The 22077-nt window shown below is 38.2% G+C and overlaps 1 protein-coding gene across 1 annotated transcript; it reads left to right on the plus strand.

Annotated features, from left to right (window-relative positions):
* Positions 1-18619: 18619 nt before the first annotated feature.
* Positions 18620-22008, plus strand: LOC112277457 (9-cis-epoxycarotenoid dioxygenase NCED2, chloroplastic). Its single transcript, XM_024509820.3, has one exon. The coding sequence runs from the start codon at positions 19873-19875 to the stop codon at positions 21628-21630; it is 1758 nt and encodes a 585-aa protein (XP_024365588.1). The 5' UTR covers positions 18620-19872; the 3' UTR covers positions 21631-22008.
* The last annotated feature ends 69 nt before the right edge of the window (positions 22009-22077 follow it).

Raw genomic sequence — 22077 nt, forward strand, 5'->3', positions numbered from 1 at the left:
CCAATTGTCTAAAATCCGAGGCATAGACTGATGCAGAGCATGTTCCTTGTCGTAGCGATCGGATCTTTGTTGTAGCCCATCGAACTTTATCATGCTCGCCAAATGCTTCTGCAAACGCCTCCAAGAACGTTTCAAAGTTGCTCAGGATTGGCGATCGCTTCTCGAACAAGGGAGTAAACCAAGACAAAGCTTGTGCTGTAAGCAAGGTTCCAACAAGCCCAACACGCACTTCCTCCGTCGGATAACGTTCGGGCTGTAAAATTGTTATCAACCTGATTTGGTTGACAAAACCTCGAAACTTGGAACGAGTTCCATCAAACTTATCCGGAAGACTAACTCGAGGCTCCTTTCGTTGTAGGACTACTCGATCTTGTTGAAATGGAGGTAGAACTGCTTCTTCTGGCGCAGAAGTTTGAGGCTGATATGCTTTAGATGGCGCTATCCCAGATGCTCCATTGTTATGGAGTCCTACCATGACTCCTTCGATCTCTGTTGTCCTATGTGACAACGAGGCAAGAGCATTTATGATGGCGTCTAGTTTGGATTCCAAACTTTCAGCCATTTTAACGTCTTAACCTTCGGCTAACCTTCAGAAAGAAGAAAAAAGAGTTTTGACAAGAGGACAATATTGGTTCAGAGGAGAGTATTCCGCAACCTCTAAAACGCCTTAAGACTCCAAGATGAGGGGTAATCCACTCTCTCCAAGAAGAATAAGGCTCCAATATTGAGAAAGAAGAGATATCAGTTTAGAGGAGGGTAATCCGCAACCTCTAAAACACTAGCACACCTTCAAGAAGAGGGGTAATCCACTCTCTAACAAGAAGGAACTAGCTCTGATACCAGTGAAAATGCAGTCTCGACAAACTGTCACGGACACAAAATACAGACTTGAAATCTAACAAGAAGTTCAAGAAGAAGTGGCAAAACTAGATTAAACAGATGAGTACAAGAACAACACCAGAAAGGTGAGCTAGAACTCTAAGAGATGTGTTGTCGAGACTGAAGAACCCTTCAGCCTCGACTCCTATATATACTACTGAATAGGAAGCTTCTCGAACTACTTCCGCTAACTAGGACGCTTCTCCAACAACTTCTACTAATTAGGAAACTTCTCGAGCAACTTCCTAGAATCTATCAGAATATTCTAGAACCTTCTAAGAATATTCTAGAACCTTCTAAGAATATTCTAGAACCTTCTAAGAATATTCTAGAACCTTCTAAGAATATTCTAGAACCTTCTAAGAGAATCTTTAAGGAATATTCTAAGAATCTTTTAGAACATTCTAAAAGAATCTTTAGAGAATCTTTAGAGAATATTCTAGAAGAATATTCGAAGAATCTTCCAATGTATGTCCATGACATCTCTTTAATATAAAAATCCAAACTTATTCATGTTGAGGTCATAGATGGACGACCTTTATTGTCTAGTAGTGTCACCCATGAATCAAAACCTATAGAAGTGACGTTTAAGGGCTATAGTAGTCATATTATTTTCAATATTATTAGAACCTTATCAAATCTTGTTATTCTTGGTCTTTCTTAGTTGGAAAAGCTTAACCCATCCATAGATTGGAAGTTGCGGAAGATGACCTTTCCCACAAAACCTCCCAAAAGCAAGCCTAGTAAAAAATCCCGAATAGAGAAATCCTTATTCAATGGAGCAAGAACGTTTATAAGATTGTCCAAGGAAGGCACACTGTTTGTCATTTATGCGGCTCCAACTATCGGGGAGAAGATCTCGACAACAAGTATACCAGAGCAATATAAGGATTTTAAAGACGTGTTTCAAAAGAAAAATGTCGACATGCTACCGAAACACAGACCATATGATTGCGCCATAGACTTATGGAAGGAACGCAACCGCCTTTTGGCCCAATCTACAATCTATCACAGAGGGAGTTGGCGGAGTTGTGGAAGTACATCGACGAGAATCTAGCCAAGAACTTCATCCGTCATTCAAAATCGTCAACTGGAGCACCCATCTTATTTATGAAGAAGAAAGATGGCTCATTGCGGATGTGTGTGGACTATCCACACCTCAATAAGATAACAACAAAGAATCCTTACCCGTTACCCTTGATTTTTAGTCTCTTAGAATAACTTGGACGTGCAAGGATTTTTACAAAAATTGATCTAAGGGGAGCTTACAACCTCCTACGAATCAAGGAAGGAGATGAGTGGAAGACAGCGTTCCGTACAAGGTATGGCCATTTTGAGTATAATGTCATAATCTTTGGTCTTACCAATGCTCCAACAGTCTTTCAACATATGATGAATGACAATTTTTGAGAGTACCTTGTCAATTTTGTTGTCATCTATTTGGATGATATTCGGATATTCTCCAAAAATGAGGAAGAGCATGAAAAGCACGTTCGTTTGATCTTGGAGAAACTACGCAAGCGAGGACTATATGCCAGGTTGGAGAAGTGTTTATTTCACCAAATAGAGATGGAGTTTTTTGGGTTCGTTGTGACTATAGAAGGCTTGAAGATGGACCCCAAGAAGGTGGAAGCAATCGTGTCCTGGGAGGTTCCAAAGACGGTGAGAGACGTACAATGCTTTCTTGGCTTTACCATTTTCTATCGGATCTTCATCAAGAATTACTCTCAAATTGTTGCTCTTTTCACTCGGTTGACATGTAAAGATAAGCTGGAATGGGGACCTCTAGTGGAGAAGGTGTTTCTAGACCTAAAAATCGCATTTACTACAGCTCCAATCTTAATACATCCAAACTTTACAAAGGCTTTTTATTTAGAAACTGATGCTTCGGATTTTGCTTTGGAAGCTGTACTTTCACAAATGAGAGAAGACAAGAAGCTCCATCTGGTTGCATTCTATTCTTGAAAGTTCTCTACTACTGAAATCAATTATGAGATCCATGATAAGGAACTTCTTGCTATAATGGATTCTTTCCAAGAATGGCGTCATTTTCTTGAAGGAGCTATACACCCAGTGACCGTATATACAGATCACAAGAACTTGGAGTATTTCATGTCGGCTCGAGTTCTAAATCGACGTCAAGCTCGGTGGAGTATGTTGCTATCTAGGTCCGATTTTGTTATCACTTATCGACTTCGAAAGTAGCAAGGACTATCTGATGCCTTATCGAGGAGATCGTAATTGGTACCAAAGGTTGGAGAAGTAGCGTTTGATTAACAATGTACGACATTGTTGAAACCAGAGCAATTTTGGCTTTGCGCTACTATAATGTCAATTGATGCTAACTTCTTGAATTAGGTACATACCTCGACCATTGAAGATTCAGTAGCCATTGATATTAAGTAGTGTCCCAATGACGACAAATTCAAGGTGGAGGAAGATCTTTTATACTTTGAAGAGCGGGTGTATATTCCAATAGGACTAGCACGACTCCAAGTTCTTCAATCTCGCGAAGATTTTCCTGTTGCGGGATATTTTGGATTCAATAAGACCTTGGAGTTTATTTCTCGAGATTTTTGGTGGCCCCAAATGTGGAAGGATGTGAAAGATTTTGTCCTCTCTTGCGACATTTGTTCAAGATCCAAGAATCCTCGGCATCGCCCTTATGGACTCCTAAAGCCAATGCCGATTCCACGTCGACCATGGTCTTCAGTTTCCATGGACTTTATCACGGACCTTCCATCATCGAACTCATTTGATAGCATCTTTGTCATAGTAGATCGGCTTACAAAGATGGCACATTTTATTCCTTGCAAGAAGACATTGTCCAATGAAGTCATAGCAAGGTTCTTTCTTGATAATTTGTATCGATATCATGGACTACCAGATGATATCGTATCAGATCGAGGAACCCAATTTGTATCAAAGTTTTGGAGATCTCTCTTTCAGATACTGAAGGTGGATATCAAGCTTTCTTCGGCTTTTCATTCTCTAACTGACGGCCAAACAGAATGGGTGAACCAAGTCTTAGAACAATACTTATAATGCAGCATCAACTATGAGCAAGACGATTCGACCACATATCTACCGCTAGCCAAGTTTGCATATAACAACACCCTCCATGCGTCGACTCAATACACACCATTCTATTCCAACTATGGGTATCATCCGAAGCTTGATTTATTGAGTCCGTCAACAAATAACAATCCAGCAGCTGAAGGATTTACGAAACAACTATCAGAGCCTCAAAATACATTGAAGCTTCAATTACAATCCGCTCAAGAATCCTACAAGGCGTCTGCAGATAGATTTTGGAATCAAGCACCTACTTTCAAAATTGGAGATAAAGCATGACTTCTTCGACAGAATATCAAGACCAAGCGACCATGTGATAAGTTGGACTATCGAAGATTGGAACCATTTATCATCCAGAAGGAAATCAATCCAGTGGCGTACCATTTCGAATTATCGGCTTCTATGAAGGTACATCTAGTCTTTCATGTTTCTCTGTTAGAGCCTTATCAAGAGTCGTCTTTTCCATGAAGAGTACAATGTATGCCACCTAGTATTGAAATCGAGAACCACGAGGAATACGAGGTTGATAAGGTACTGGATTCACGGCGAAAATCCTTTATCTATAAAATAAGTTGAGGCTCTTGAATTCAATAATATATAAACTTTATGTTGTTTTGGTTCTAAATGAATTTCTATTGTAAAACAAGATGAAAGATTTGAAGAGAGAATAGGACTTATATTAGGTATTGGACATGATTCTAGCCACAAAATCCCTATTGTAGCTAAAAAAAACTTATTTTCCAAAACATTGTGTTTTTTGACAATTGTGCTCTTCATTCTATGATTGAGTTGCTTCTTTGGATAATATTGAGCAATATGCTTTGTATCTCCACATTATAAGAATAAACCTTCTTAATGGCGTTGAGTCTTTTTTTTTTGCTTTGTGAGGGATTTAAAATGTATCATATTAATTTACATTGATTCAAGCATTAATAAATAAATTTCTAAAAATATAGGAACTATTATTATTACTTGGCTTATTCATCTTTAGCCAAATATTTATTTTTGATGCCTTTCAAATAATCAATTATTGTATGTAATGGCTTAAGCAATAAATTATTCTAAAGAATTTACTTTTGGCACTGTTAATAATAAATCTTTGATGTTATCCTTCAATCCATATCAAAATTGATTGATAAGAGCTTTGTCATTTCAATTCATGTCGTAAGTAAGGTTTTGGAATTCAATAGCAAATATAATGGCTGATTGTGATCCTTATTGTAAAAATAAGAATTTGATCTTTGCTACTCTTTTTTATTATTTTTTCTAAATATGGATGTAAATACTTCTAAGAATGAATTTGAATCATAAAAGAATCATGAATTCTTTTCAATCAAAGGTACAAACTAAAAAAGAACACTTCTAGAAAAAAATGTACCTATGAACTTAACTCGAATAAATCCATCAAAATATTGGAAAAGATGCAACCTTAAATAAATCTTAATTTGTTGAGAAAATACTTGAAATTTTGATTTTGTTCCATTAAACTTCTCAAGCATACTAATTATTGTGTTCTTTGTGCTTGTAGAAGCAAGACTTCTTGAATTTAGTTGTGAGGCTAATCTACTTGCTTCCCTTAATTGTACAACTTCTTCACGTAGACTTTGGATTTCTTAAATGGATGTAGAAATAGTGCTTCCGTGGTTAACATTGATAATACATGAAACTATCACTCTAAAAGTATTAATAAGTTTGTAAAGAAATACAATAGTTACAAATCTATTCTTACTTTTGCCAAATATAGCATATATAATTTTTTCTTTCATTCCAAACAACTTAATAAGTCCATAAGTCGAATTAGAAGAGAATAATTTACAATCTCTAATGTAAAATTAAAATTTCTACAAAAAAAGATAAATCACTCTTTTTTTTTTTTAAATCAATATTAAAAAATTAAATTATTTTTTTAAAGGTGGATAGTCTATAACCTTTAAAATACAACAGTAGATGTGTGATAATATATTTACTTCTAATACAAAAATAATTAATTAGAACTTTTGTCAAATTGTTAAAAACATGAATCAAAATAAGAAGAATCTTAAAATACTTTTGTGTAACTTAAGAAGAATAAATATTCATTTCAAAAGTAAAATAGTATTAAAACTAAAATAACTATTATTAAAGATAAAAAGAATATAGATTCTTGAAATTAGAATAAGAATAAGAAAGGCATTGATAAGAGTAAAGAAGGCTTCATTCTTGCCTCCATATCTACTATCTAATTAGAAGCTATGTGGCAATATTCTATAAGACTTCCAACACATGTTGACTTTACAAGACTCATATCTTAACTTGCAAGTTAAGTTTTTTATATGTATACCATATAGTTAGATGGTTCCACAAGCTACCAATATATATGACATGTAATTAACTTATTGACCAAGTTTTTAATCTACCTATCAACTATAAACATGTATAAAGTCAAAATCACATCTATAAATCTTCTACAAAGCTCCTTTAGAAAATATTATGAAATTAATCTACTTTTATCAACTTCTACCTAATCATATAAGTAATTATTGAAATAAATATATATGTCTATGACAACTTCGAAAACAAATCTTAATTTATAAAATATTTTTATATTATTATAGTACTTTATTAATATTATCAATGATATAAAATGTTTGTTGTTTGAATTGTAGCTAATTACTTGAGATACAAAACTAGGCTATATTAATATAATCATTATTTTAAAGAAAATAATTAGTTTGATTTAAATTTAGCTTTTATTCTAATAATTACAAAAATAATGTTTTCTAAAGCATAGTGTCGATCAATCAAGAATAATTTTTATCTATATTTTTATTTCTATGAATTAAAAATAATAATAATCTAAAATATATGAAATTGTTTTATTGTTAGAATTAGTATCAAACTTAATATATCTAATACATTCAAGAAAAACAAATTCTTCAATTATTGTAAGATCTTTTTTAATTGCATGTTGACATATCTTATTAAGAAGATTACAATGATTTAATACATTCATTAATTGACATATTATCTGTGCAATAGTCATGCAAAAACTTCGCAGCTAAATTACTACAAAATCATCACCTTCAAGTTAAAAGTTAAGATGAAAAAAAACTATGTATTTAAGAAAAACAATTCGTTGGATAAGTGCCTTTTTTTGTACTTCATCAAAAAGGTGCACATTTTAATGGCAGTGGCATTGTAAAGGAAAAGAGGTGAAGTTTATCAATACAACTATTAACTTAACCAGCTCGGAAGAAGAACAGGCAGCGCCATATTCAACGTAGTGCTATAACTCATTACAAGGTATTTCATAAAATACTGTAGAAACATTGAAAGTTTGTATCATGGGAATGAGAATCAGATGTTTAAACCACATTTGTTGCTTGCTTGCTTACTTGCTTGCTTCATCAAGCTCCTATCTTCCCAGATTCCCAGTCACTGCACAAGACTGTACGAGAAGGAGCATCTTGTGCTGAAACTGCGTGGTCTGGTCTAGTCTTGTCTGAGCTGATCTTCTTCAACGTCGTCCGCGGTGGGCATTTCTCCCTCCGCGTGGACTTGTAAAGCACCGACCAAGCATCAAAGCTGGCAGAGGAAATCCCACTAGGCTGCGTCATCTTGCTACTAACCCAAGCTGCTTGCTTTCCTGCCTAGGACGAAGGGAATGTGGCGAGGCCCACATTCGGAAACGTACAATATGGAAGTGAAAGGAGAAGACGAAGAAGACGAATATACAAGACGGGGGAGGGAGCGAGGGTGAGGGCAATGGTGGGGAGGGGGAGAAATGGGAACCGTGGCGGCACCGGCCATGAGAAACCACGACGTGAGAGCCCCACAGTGGAAGAAGAAGCCTTGACCACCTCGTCGCATTCCACGTACTGTTGTTGTGCGTTCTTTTCCGGTTCCCCGCTTTTGCGTCGTGGCTGGCAGGAGGGAAACCGCAATGCGGTTGCGTCGCCGTTGCCGTGCATTGACTGCAGGAGATTCGTGAAGGCCACCCCCGGATGGACCCAATTGTGCCAAACCATCTGCCCTCGCTACGTGGCCTGGGTTAGTAAGTTATTGGGACCGTTGACAATGGTCACACACCATCACTCGCCGCGAGCCCACCCTCCACACTTCCCGATGCATCGATTCTAGACGTGTTTGTGGTGGTAATGCTATGGTAACTGCTGAGATTCTTCTCCTTCTTGTTCTCCTTCTTCTTGTTGTTCGTCTTTTTCTTCTTTTTGCTGCTCTTCCCTCTTCGTTTTTCTGCTTCGATTCCAGCTAGGCTTTCGCCTGTTACCTCACTGGGGGCATCATCACCGGGAACAAGGCGTTCGGGGTGGCCGGTGAAAGTTTTCCTCCCATTCACCATGTGGCCCTGTTTGCTTTGACCCATTTGATGCCATTGTCATGCCCCAACTGATATGGACCTGCTTCTATGCAGTTAACTGTGATTTCACGCAGCGATTTCAGAATGGATGATCAGTCAGAGATGCCGCCTCACGCCATAGCCCCATTGCGCTTCTGTCGCATACCAAGTAGGAGTGTGGAACGGCAAATTGACTTCCACCTCTTGCTGCTGCTGCAGCATCACGAAGATGAAGATGAAGAAGAAGGAACACTATCGTCATTTTCCCACAATGGGTCATGGTTTCACGCAACCTTGCAAGTCCTTTCGCAACTCCATTCACTTCATCTCACACTCCCTCTTTTCTACACCCCCAATAATAGACTTGTGTGAAGTTCTAGAACCCATTGTGCATTGTACCCAGATCCTCATTCGCATCGTGCACACTTTTTGGACAAAAAAATAAAAACAAATAAACCTTGTTTACATATCATAAACAGCAAAAGTAGTGTGTATGTGTGTTTTTTATGGAGGTTTTTGTCTGTGTTTACTGCAATGTTGCGTAAGTACTGTTTGTTGGTTGATGTTCATTATAGTTCTAGTGAGATTTGAAAGTGATATGCAAATCATTTTACATTGGCTTTTTATATCATTTTCTTCTTGGATGAACTCCATCGTCGTTTTCTGATGAGGATATCATCGTACTGTAGAATCTATTTTTAAATATTTTGAACCTGTTCGTGAATTGGTCCTTCTATAAAAAAAAAAAAAAAAAAAAAAAAGTATGTATTTGTTTGTTTGTTTGGATTAGAAACTTGAAATAAAACTACATTCAAACGTGAGTATCACTTGAAACTTACCATTTCATTAAATTTGTGTTTGTTAAGAAAAAATTTATGTCTGAGTTTTTTTTATAATATAAAATTAAGTTCATGTTATAAAAAAGGCAAGAAAAAAAAATGAAAGTTCAATTTTTAAATTTACATAATAGATATACCATGTTTAGTAGCACATTTATGTATGTATAAAACTTGTTTTCTATAGATATATATATATATATATATATATATCCACACACACATACTCTAGTTTGCTTGTATAACTGAAGTGACATCATTTGATCTTTTGTCAATCCATCATTGCTTTCATTTATATCAATTACAATTTCGCCAATACACAAACAATAATATCAAAACACAAAAGTGTTTTTTTGGGGAAAAGTATTTTAGTGTCATGGTTGTAACTTATTCACCTTGCACTTTGAACCATTTGCTTGCTCCATTACTTGAGCACAAGACTCATTCCCATTGCTTTTACCTTGCTTCTGTACCCTTTTTTTTCTTTTCTTTTTTTTTTCCTTTTCCTTTGGATGTTCAATAGAAATTGAAGGTAGGAAACACAGTTCCGAGGTAGAGGAAGCATTGAGCGGTGCTCCTGGTTGTGCAGCCATTTCTTCAGCTCTCACGTGGAGTAACTCATCACCAGAACAAATTCCAAGGGTAATGCTCTCCGAGTGCCTGTAAGGCAAATGGCAAAAACGCTGTGATGTTTCTGTACCCAGTCATGAAATGCACACACCATTACAACCTCGACACAACCCACCAAACCATGCCCATCACACTTGCTTCAACCCTCCCAGTAAATACAAACAAACTGAAAGGGGCTTGTCACTGACCTAGATCATAATCCATTCACCTACAGAGTTCGTTCCAGTTTCCACACACACACACACACACACAAAACACATTTGCCACTCCTCAACACTGGTGGGTGATTATGAGGTTGTCAGCGTTCCTGGTGTTTGAGCTCTATGCTACAAAATATTGCAAAGAGCCACACGATGGATATTTCTGTGGGGCCCACTTCTCACAATTACCTCTTGCAGCTTAACAAGTGTTAACTCCCTTGCGACTATACATCTATATTTGTATGAGCTAAGGAATGGGGACCTGAGGAAGGTTCGTAGTGACCTGCAATGGATTGTCTCGCCAAGACAACATTTTTTTTTTTTTTTTTTTTTTTTTTTTTTTGTGTTTAAGTTGTGTGTGTCTCTGAGGTGATGGCCACTAAAGCCACCTCCAGGTGTCAGTGTAGCTCCCACACCAAAAGTGCAGAGATTTGCAGGGGGAATAACCTCTCTGTTCACACAGACAGAGGGAGAATTTTGTGGCTGGCTAGCATAGTCCCATTCTCTAAAATGAAAAAGAGGAAGAATCTGTTAACTTACTATGCTTTCCAGGAATTCCCCCCTCTCTCTCTCTCTCTCCTTCTCTCCCTCTTCTGCAATCTCCCAGTAATTCCAGCTTACATTCTATGGTATCAATTATCCTCAATATTGCATTTACAGCACAACATTTTTCTAATTTTTTAATTTTTGAAAAAAAAAACAAAAAACAAAAAACAACCCTGAGAATAACTGCTTGCTCGAGCACAATTCAGTGTACAGTTAGGGAGTAACGAAACAACTACTTTACCCCGCCCCACCAGGACCCCATGTCTCAAGTCAACTTACTGCTGTCCGGATGAATTTAATAAATGAAGGAATAAATCTGGAGCAGGATCCTTTACATGGGGGCCCGTTTTCATGGTTGGAGACAAGGCTAAGGAAAGATAAATTTATTATCAAAAAATAATAATAATAATAAATGTCCTCGTGCGTGAGAGCTGAAGCCCTCAAGCCTCCCCACTTAGAACAAAGCCAGTGAGAGGGTGAGAGAAGAAGAATAACATTAGAATGCATGTTTTGGGTTAGAACAGGTAGCTCCCACAAGCCTGTTCCATGAAAGAACAGGCCTCTCACATAAGTACACGTGGCATGATCCGAATGGCCAGGATTTATCTGACTTACGAATCCAAAGCATCGAGGATCACCTCTCTGCAGTTAATGCAACCAGTAGAGGTATGGTGACGTCACATACGGGGAACTGTCTGATGACGTCATGCTCCCACGACGTTAATTCTTTAATGGAACTTGTGTTGTCCCTTTTCAAACATTACTCAAGGGTGTTCTATTAAAATCCCACAGAGAAATGGGTATTGTGTTCTACAAAGCCTATTTGAAGTATGTTGGCTTTTAGTTTTTGGGTACCGATTGAATAGTGACTGTTGTGAACAAAAACTAAAAAAACTGCTGGGTGGCGCCCATTGCTTTGATCTTACCTTTTGTGTGTCTATCAATCGAAGGCGTGCATTCCATGCATATTACCCATCTAGCAATCAGATCCTCCGTTGAATAAACACAACGTAATATTAGAAAACAACTCATTAAGCGTAGACTTTGCCTCAAAACTTTAATAGTATTCCCCACCCCCTCCCCCCTCTACAATTCATGAAATCAATTATTATGCATCCCCCATAAAATCAGCTGACATGTCTTAAGTTCCAAAGAGTAAAAATCATAAAGTTTTAAAACCATTCAGAACCTTCAGTTGGCACAATAGCTACCAAAAAGGTTGAAAGTGCTGATTAGTTTAGGTTTTGCTGTAGATGAAAACACACCTCATTCTGTCATCCTTCTTGTACCTTCTTGGCCCTCAAACCCTCAAAAACCAAAAACTAACATTAAGATTTGATTAGAAAACAAAGTATCCTTCAAGTTCTAAAGATTAAAAGGGGGGTAGATCCTCCAAATACACACGGTTATGGGTCACAAAAGTGAGCCCAATCCCGGGGGGACGGAAAATATATTTTTTCTTATTATGCCAAATAAGCAACTGACATGTCAGGACAAAGAAATGTTTCTAATGAAGGAGCCAATAAATTCAAAATCCCCCCCCCCACGATTAGAAAAATTCCCCATTATGTGCTGGCCCACTGCTGTCATGACACGTGGTACACGGAACGGAATTAGGGCATAGAAGACGTCTGTGATTTGGAGTCATTGAATGGATGGGTGCTTGTTTACAGAGACATACAGTGAATTCCATGTATCATTAAAGCTTAAAGTTTGTGTTTCATTAATCCATTGTTTTATCAATGTTTATCAACCAAAAACTTTAAAGAAACAATGTTGGGTGACAGATGTGTGCACAATTTAGTTTATGGTTTTCTTCACTATTTACTTGCTTGTTGTTAACTTCCAATTTTATCATTATTCATGCAGTGGAATAATTTTGATTTGCACCTCACATGTTTGTGCAATTTATTTGAAGAAAATATGAAACCAATACATGAGCACATATGAATACAATATATGAAGAGGTATTTTTCAAGTTTTCATTAAGGTTGGCTCTGTTCCATGGTGCAAAGAAAGCAATCTACACATCAGAAGTGAAGATGTGCATTGCATGAATGTAGAACTGTATTAGTTTTTTAAAAAAAAACAAAAAATAAATTGAATAGTGAAATTTGTTATTTGTTCCTATCTGTTATCATCTATTTGCCATACAAGATGTCAGATTTTTTGTTGTTTTCTTGTATCACTTTTCTATAAGCTTTTACAGGACAAATGCTTGTTCATTGACATTTAAGTAGTAACAGTGAGGAAAAAAACTGTAGTAATCCCATTGTATGTTTGTATATATGTAAGATATATGTGTAAAAACTCATTTGACCAGTTTTATAGCTTACACAGACTCTTTCTACAAATAAATAATATACAAATGATGCTTACACAGAATCATTTAATCAAATGGTATCTAGCAACAAACCAAGTTTTAATAATTTTATTTCCGCTTCGCCTATCATACCTTACCATGCTTGCATTATTTGCTTACTGAAATTTTGCACAATAGTATTAAAATCCAACATTTGGTTTAAGTGAATCTATGTGAATGAATGCTTCTCAAAGAAACCACACCCCATTAAGAAGTGTGTATTTTTAAGAGGATATCTGCTGGTTACAAAAGTTAAAATCCTGATATTCTTCTTTGAAAAGGTGTATTATATTTTACTTACTGTATATTCCTTGTCTTATTGATGAATACTATCAGGAGTTTTTGCTTGGTTTAACACTGTTTCACTATTTAATTAATTAAGAATTAAACTAGATCTTCCTTAAATAATAAATATAAATAAACAAAGTGAATTCCAATCTGATACTTTTACTTCTTTTTTTCAGTCTAATGCATTCATTTGGTATCAAGAAATCTGATGTATGTATTAAAATGTTGTGCACTAAAATGGAGGTTTTCCTACTTGTTACCAAGTATTTAGTCAATATCTTGTAGCTAAAATCGCTCTCTCTCTCTCTCTCTCTCTCTCTCTATATATATATATATATATATATATATTATTTCAATCATGTTGATTTTATACTAGAGACCATAATCCTTACTTGTAAATATTTTAAATAAATAAAAAACATATACATTTCATTTAAAAAATTTACTTCTAATTTTTATACAACTCTCTTCTTATAAATCCCCTTTTAACTCTAAGTCTCACTATTTTTAAAGTTATCCTCAATGACAATCTATTTGAATAGCTTCATGTTTAGAAGAAAATGTGAGAGACAATGACTTTCAAAGCCAATAATTTGTTGAAATTGAAAATTATTCATTTATATATTCATTTGTTTATTTGTATATTGGTTTTGTATTATGAAAACAAGCTAAAATGCTACAGGGGAAAAGAAATGAGGTAAAATATATTTTGTTTTTTAAAAATGAATTCCATTCTAAGTATTTATCATCCACAAGGTCAAACTTTGATTATAATATTTTAGTCTCCACATGTTGTATTTGAACTTGGAGGTAGTGTATAGGAGGTAAAATGTTTTTATGTATATATGTTTTTAGATTTGAAATCTCTACAAAGTTGATATTATGTGTGTAAAGATTTAGTAGTTTATGTTTAAGTAACCCTTCCCCTTTAAATTTATGTTGAGGGATATCAAATAAATGCACCTATGTCTTAAATCTATCCATTTTGAATTAAAATAAAATGGTTTTCTCCACCAAAATAGATGTTGATTATTTTCATGGTTTGATGTTTTAATAAAAATTTAATTCTTTTTGTACCTCTCTTATCAATTCTTTTTCACAATTCACCAACTTCTTTCTGATGCAAAATTACCAATCTTATATGCTCTTTTTTCAAGTTGATAATCCTTTCCAAGAGTTCCATTCTCTACACCTTTCACCTCCTCATAAAATCAACATATCATCAAGCAAGAAATTTAGAGATAAGTGAAGGAGTGCAAAGCCCTATGCAGCACATAAGAAGCAAAGTGGAGACAATTAGAACAATTTAATTTTGAAAAGGGTCAAGTTAATATTTCCCTTCATTTATTACAATTATTATAACAACTCTCATTGTCCAAGTCTTTACATGGTGTTACATTTATATAAATGTAATGTGTGATTACATTTATCAATAACCAAAGCTTTAAAAAAAAATTCCAAATTTTCCATACTCGAAATATTGACATTGATATCTTGTGAACACATAAGGACAATCAAATTACTCAATCTAGTTTCTCATCCATCCACATTACAATCAACGCTTGATAGGATACACAATTCTATAGTTTAAAAATCCTTAGAAGTGCTTCTTGTGAGGTGTCTTTGTAATGTCAATAATAATTGTAAATACATGAGTCTTCAGATAACCCATTGTTAACCATGCAAGGTGCACCTCATTTTCTCCTAGCTTTGGCTTAATCCCTGCCCAACTGAGTCAACCCTAATGCTTGTGTGACCTAATCCACCTCCTAATCCTAATGAGCCTTGCCCACCCTGCAATCTAAATGTACACAGTTAGGTTAAAGTAGAAGTGAGATCCATTCTTCAGCAGCACCACCAGAAATGGGCTTTAGCATCAGCATCATCATGGGCTGCCATGTTTACAAGGGTGGTTCAGTTCTATGGGGTACATAAAACACCACTCTCCTTTCACCATTATCTTCTTCATTGGGAAAAATAAAATATATATGCACATGATGCATGTTGGTGAAAATAAATGTGGGTGCAAATAGGTATCTGTTAGAGAGACCACAAGTTCTAATCAACTGAGGAACCATTCTTCTCAAACACTGATTTTAGGTCATCTACTATTTACATCAAACTGGTTTTATTGATAGTGAACCCACATGCTAAATTTTAATTTCAAACATTGTATGAGTTACTATATTCACTCATGAGATATATTATTATTATTATTATTATCATCATCATCATCATCATCACCATCTTCATCTACTTTAGTGAAGTAAAATGATAGGTTTCAAATTATGTGTTTGGTATCCACACCTTGTATGGTTCTTTTGCCAATCTCATACAGAGAATGATGGGAAGTGACACTGTCCACACAACCAAAACTGAAGGAAAAGCAAAAGAAAAAGAACATTATGCGTATATATATATATATATATATGTATATAAATAATGGGCTTGTCCATGCATCTATGTGGGGTGCTTTTGTTGTCACATCAACATTCCATTTGCCACATGGATACAAAAGAACATCTAACAAAGAAGAAGGATCAAGTGTCCAGGTCCTTTTTTATATTACATTATTTATTTTTATTTCTTATTCTTAATTTTGTTTCTAATAAACCAACATGGCTCCTGTTGTGTGGATTATTAATACCCTCACCCTTATCTAACAAACCACTCCCATTTATTGTCTTTTATCTCTTTGCTGCCATTAAATTCATTTGTTGATGGTGTTGGACACATATATGACTCTAAATACATACAGTACTGTCTCATCCTACCATGGATATCTGGGTACAATCACTGAGGGAGATGGTGTGATGTTTGCATGACTGAAAAATTTAAAAATTTATAATTTATAATTTATAATAATAAATTAATTAAATTTTAAAAAGAAAGAAAAGGAAGAAAGAAGAATGAAGTTCTACACCCACACCCATTTTACAACAAACAAACAAAAATGATTTGTTGATTTTGCTACTTCTTTCCCTTCCTTTTTTTTTTTTTTTTTTTTTTTGAAAAATTTCATTGTTTCCTTCATTCCTTTATTTTCTTTTTCTTTTTTAGGAGCATGACTTGCCAAGGAGAATATTTCATGCTCCGGAGGGGTAACTTAGTCATCCACAGTAGCAGAACACATTTAAATGTGGGTTAATAATTGACAGAAGCATTGGTTTATGAGGGCCCATTATGGGACAGATCTCTTTTTGGTATCACTATAATAAAAGGATCATGATCCAGTTTTAATGAATTACTACACTTGTGGACATATATATATATATATATATATATATGTATACACACACACACACACACATGACCATAGACCCTAAACCCTAAACCCTTGCTTGCAGCAGCATCCCAATTCCCCTCTTCTATCATTCAGTGTGCTTCAGGACAAGAGCTCGTGTTGTTTCTCGCTTGACAACCCCCCCATATGTACAAAGTATTATTCCTGTTTATGTTCAATATTCAAATGCATGATTCAGTGCATGGTTCTCAAAGAATGGGGCAGAATATGTGGATTGTTGGAAACCCTTGTGGTCAGCTACCCACATCACCAAACACAAACCAACTCATCATTTATGGATAATTTCATTATCTTTAAAAAAATAAAAAAATAAAAATAATAACCATAACAACAAGTCCACATTTTTATTGTTTTTTTTTCTTGATTTTGTTTAGGTTTTTTTTTTTTGACGTTTTCCACATGTTTGCATGATACAAAGATGCCCCTTAAGAGTCTACACTTATTAGTGCTTATATACATTTGTATGTATGTAGCAACAAAGAATCCCCAATGCCGCAAAAGCAACATTCATGCTTAGAAAACACATGTCTTCTTACTTCCTTCTTTTTTCTTATTTTGTACAATATGTCTCACTTGTTTTTAAAATATTTATTTTATTTATTTATTTATTGTGATACTACTTCATAAATTATGTTTGTTTGTTTTTTCTTTTTCTTTTTCTTTTTTCATTAGTGTTGTACAAGAGCACACAAAGTCCTTGAAGTTTGGTAAGCCCTGTGGAAGGCTGCATGAAATATTTCATCTCATGTGCCAATTTTCCTTTTTTCATTTTCATTTATATATATATATATATATATATATAGTAAAGTTTAATGTTTCCAGAAGTCAAATTAGAGCCCAAGACAAAGATTCTGGCGATCAGCCTCTCTATACCATGCAAAGTGATATTTATTATTTTATTTATTCATATCCATGCTGGAATTTGGCAAAGAAAAATTCTCTGAAATTGCATGAAAAAGCATTGGGCAGACAGAAAATTCCCCCATTCTTCCAAATGCCAGCCTATGAATTCAATAAACAACAGCCATTTTAAAAATAATTTAGGAGGATAATGAATTGGGGGAAAAGTAGAAAGTTACAGGAAAAGTGGGGGGGGACACATAAGCATCCAATTCGGACAAAGTTGTCGCAGGAGAAAGGTATTTTAAAGGGGGAAAAAAAGTAAGAGTGAACTTTGAAGGGAATTTGATATGTGGTTCCACCATGATTTTGGATTAAAAAAGACAAAAATAATCGTTTCAAATACATCAACGACCCTATTTTTCTCATTCTAATGCGTCATTTTATGCATTGGTGGAGACATACATTATATTTTTTCCCTCACAAATAAATATTAAAAAAAATACTCTAGCAACGTAGAATGCGAAATGTTTTTGCAACATGATCTGGTTGGAATTGAACAGTTTCTTACACAACTTTCTGAAGAATCAGAAAAAAAGGGGTTCCGCATCGACTGTCCTGCGGTGGGCACAAAAACCCTAATTCCATCCCTGTTTTATTCTCTCTCTCTACCGTGACGACGTCGCGAAATCGAAGCGATTGCATGCAACATCCATGAGCCGATTCTCCTGGAATCAATACGAACCGCAGCCGCGAATTTATGGCAAGTGTGGGTGGGCGTTGGGGAGAGCGGAGTTGTTGTTTAGGGGCCTCACAGAACTGCATAATCGGACGAGGCGATGGAGGGTGATGGGCACCGCGAAAGGCGGAGGAGATGGGACAAGTACAGGGAAACGTACAGTGTTATAAATTTGCGTCGAAGTTGGGATGAAGGTGACGGCAGGTAAACTTTCCTGTCTACAGTGGGTAACAAGGCGAAATTCTACGATGTGGGTATTGCTGGGCGTTGCAGTTGATTGCCGGGTAATGTTGGGTTCTGTTAGGAATTGCAGAGAATGGGGCCCGTGGGGTGGAGGAGTAAGTGAAGCAATAGGTGGAGGAGCGAGCAGGGGTGGAGTAAAAAATGGGGGTTGTGGCGGAGCGTTGGGTGCGTGGCAGGCGAGGAGGATGGGGTGATGCGTGGCAGACGGAGAGGGGGCAGGAATTGGGCCCCATACCGAAGTGGAGAGGCAGGCCACTGTTGTTTCGGGACAGCGCACCTTCCTTCACAGCCCCCCCCCACCCCGCGCCTCGCCCATATCTTAATAGGGCGGTCGCACTCCGACAACCGTAATCTCACACCGTGCCCACCACGATCATCCGATCATTCACCAGGATATATCACCGCTCCATTTCACTCCATTCCATTCCTTCCCACTACATTCCCCCACCCCCCCTTGTAAGAACCAGGGGGTTCCCTTAGGGGGGGTTCATCCGCATCATATTCATTCCAGGACAACGCGATACCACACACACTCACACAGCGGAAGGGTGTGTGATCATGGGGACGACAACCAGTAGTAGCCGGCGTTGGCGTCTGCTGACTGATTCACTACCCGCGTGACCATCACTCGCCTCGTCTCGTCTCGTCTCGATGCGGTTGTAATCTCGCGAATGTACGAGTACTTGTAGGATCCGGGTCGAGTAGTAGAGATTCTAGGGACTAGACGACGGACAATTGGAAGGGTGGGAGCATGCGTATTGTGGGAGTGTTCAGAATTTGATAGATGTGCAGTTCGGGGAACGTTGAAGCTGTCCGTTTTCTGTTATATGCTGTATATTGAGTCTGGGCATCGGGTGCACTTCCAAGTGTAGGGAACAACCGCGAGCCGCTCACGGAAGTTGGGTGGGTTGAGTTTTTAGTTGTGGTAGTGGAGGAGAGTGTAGTGACTCTGATAAAAAAGTTACGTGGAGCGAAGACGACGCAGTGGCCCACGAAGATTACGAGTAGTTGAGCTGAGCGAACGTAGGCGTGTTTTGACTTCCATATTGGCAGTCTCTCACAGTAGAGCACGAAAGGTTTCTTAATCTCGTTGGCAGTGGGGACTGTTGGAGCGAGGAGTGAATCGCACATTCAGGTCCGTGTAAAGGTGGAGTTCACACTATCAGTAGGAAGCAGGAACTTTGACGTTGGTATGAGGCGCGTGAAGCGGAAGCATTGATTTGGTTCAAGGGTCTGGTTGCCTGGTTGCAGAACCTGTACTGATCTATAACCGTAAAAGAGCTGGAAGTCGCAACTGCTCTCGTGAATGTTGACACAGCAGCTCAAATCCACCTTCGAGCAACGTGATGACCAGAGATGGAAGCAGTCAGGAACAGCATGGTGGAGGATACCCTCCTCGGGAATTCTCGTCGTCAGTGTTTTACACGGATTCCGTGACTTAGGAATTGCGAACCAGTTGTTCGCTATCAAATGACACACGTAGAGCATGTAGATGGTGGCGAGGTTAATGGTGGCCATTTAACAAGAACATATTGATTGGATTCATCATTAGAAGATACAAAACAAATAATCAAACACGGTCAAGTCATCGGCAATGGGTTGCATCGCAAAAGTAGGGAGTAATAGCAGAATCCGCCCCACCCAGGGTTGCTTTCCAGGATTCAAGAAGCAAGAAGAGGATGGTCATCGTCGACCACAGGCGGTGGCGAGCCGCAGAGCTAAGGCCGTAGAATTTCCTAAGCTCTTCGCGGAGAAGCTAATGCCATCTGAGCCATCGACTACCCGGTTGCAGCCCTTGGCACCCAAGACAAGGCACCTCAACTTCGCCCAGAAAATCGCGGACAAGGTGATCGAAGCCGTGGAGAAGAATTTGGAGAATCTGCATTTGGGAAATCGTGAACCGCTGCCATCCACAGTGGATCCTCACGTGCAACTGGAGGGCAATTTCTTCCCAGTTGAAGAATCACCCGCGCATCACAATTTGGAAGTGGAGGGCAACCTTCCAGAATGCTTGGAAGGCGTGTATGTGCGAAATGGCCCGAACCCTCAGTTTTTCCCAACAGGCCGTCACCATCTGTTCGATGGCGATGGCATGTTGCATGCTGTGAGCTTCAATGGAGGGTCGGTCAGCTATGCGTGTCGGTACACGCGTACCTATCGTTTCATGGAGGAGGAGAAGCATGGAAGGGCATTCTTCCCCAAGCCAATTGGGGAGCTGCACGGATATGGCGGCGTGGCGAAGTTGATGATGTATTGGGCTCGGTCTTTGTTCGGAATTTTGGATGCATCACAAGGCATGGGAATGGCAAATGCAGGGCTTGTATACTTCAACTCAAGGCTACTGGCTATTTCCGAGGACGACTTGCCTGTCGAAGTGCGCATCACGGAAGACAATGACATCGAAACTGTGGGACGGTATGATTTCCATGGACAGCTGACGCATTCCATGATCGCGCACCCCAAGATTGATCCACATACTGGAGAGCTCTTCAGCCTGAGTTACAACGTTTTGTCAGCTCCATATTTGAAGTACTTGATATTCTCGGCAGACGGTGAGAAGAAGGCTGAGGTGCCGGTCGCATTGCCCGAGGCAGCCATGACGCATGACTTCGCAATCACGGAGAACTTTGTTGTCATCCCCGACCAGCAGATAGTGTTCCGCCTGAAGGAAATGCTGACGGGTGGTTCCCCGGTTGTTCTAGACCCGAAGAAGACCCCGCGTTTTGGTGTGATGCCCAAGTATGCAACCTCGGAGGACGAATTGAAGTGGATTGGAGTTCCTGATTGTTTTTTCTTCCACTTGTACAACGCGTGGGAAGAAGGTGACGAAGTGGTGGTTATTGGCTCCTCCATGACCCCCGCCGATATCATTTTCAAGACATCGGAAGTGCCGCGAGCTATTTTGACCGAGGTGCGGCTCAACCGTCGCACGGGAACATCCACCAAACGCGAGCTCGCAGAATTGAACTTAGAAGTGGGAAAAATGAACCCTCAATTCGTAGGGGTAAAGACCCAATATATGTACCTCGCTATCGTTGAACCATGGCCGAAGGTATCGGGCATCGCCAAGGTGGACTTGCAATCGGGCCAAGTGGTGGCCCGACACAACTACGGCACGCATCGTTACGGCGGCGAGCCCGTGTTCGTGCCACGGACTTCCGACCCCAGTGCCCCAGAAGATGATGGATTTTTGCTTGCATTTTGCCACAATGAAGACTCCGGGGAGTCGCAACTGCTCGTTCTCGACGCAGCCACCCCCACTCTGGAGCAAGTGGCGTCTGTCAGTCTGCCCTCTCGAGTCCCCTACGGATTCCACGGAGCATTCATCCCTGCGGCTGATTTGCTGCATTAAAATTTTTCTTTCAGACTTTTTGTGTTCGTTGTAGTGGGTGAGGACTGATTCTGGAATCATATCCTTTTGTGCATAGCCTGGTTTTTTCGCGGTCTTCGCTTGTACATTAATTGGCAGACAGCAGGAACGTTACAAGTTACTGTACCTGCTCGTCCCTGTGTTCCATCCTATTCGCTTGTGTTCCATCCATTCGAGGTCTGTGCTACCTCGCTTTCGGAGCAAGCTAATCTTTCCAGATAGCTTTGTGCTGTTTTTTGTGGACGGCGCTAGCATGAGGATGTTTTCTGGGATCAGAAAACCTTGTGAAAATCCTAAAACCAAATGTATCAACTCATGATTCAGCATTTATAAACATTCAAAATTTTGTGCTACCATTTATACGTAATGTCTTCGTGTACCGCCTTGTGATATTGGTTGCATTATTTCCTCACCTTTCCATCTCTGGTA

The sequence above is a fragment of the Physcomitrium patens genome, chromosome 25, assembly GCF_059467195.1.
Source record: "Physcomitrium patens ecotype Gransden chromosome 25, ASM5946719v1, whole genome shotgun sequence".
Classification (NCBI taxonomy): domain Eukaryota; kingdom Viridiplantae; phylum Streptophyta; class Bryopsida; order Funariales; family Funariaceae; genus Physcomitrium; species Physcomitrium patens.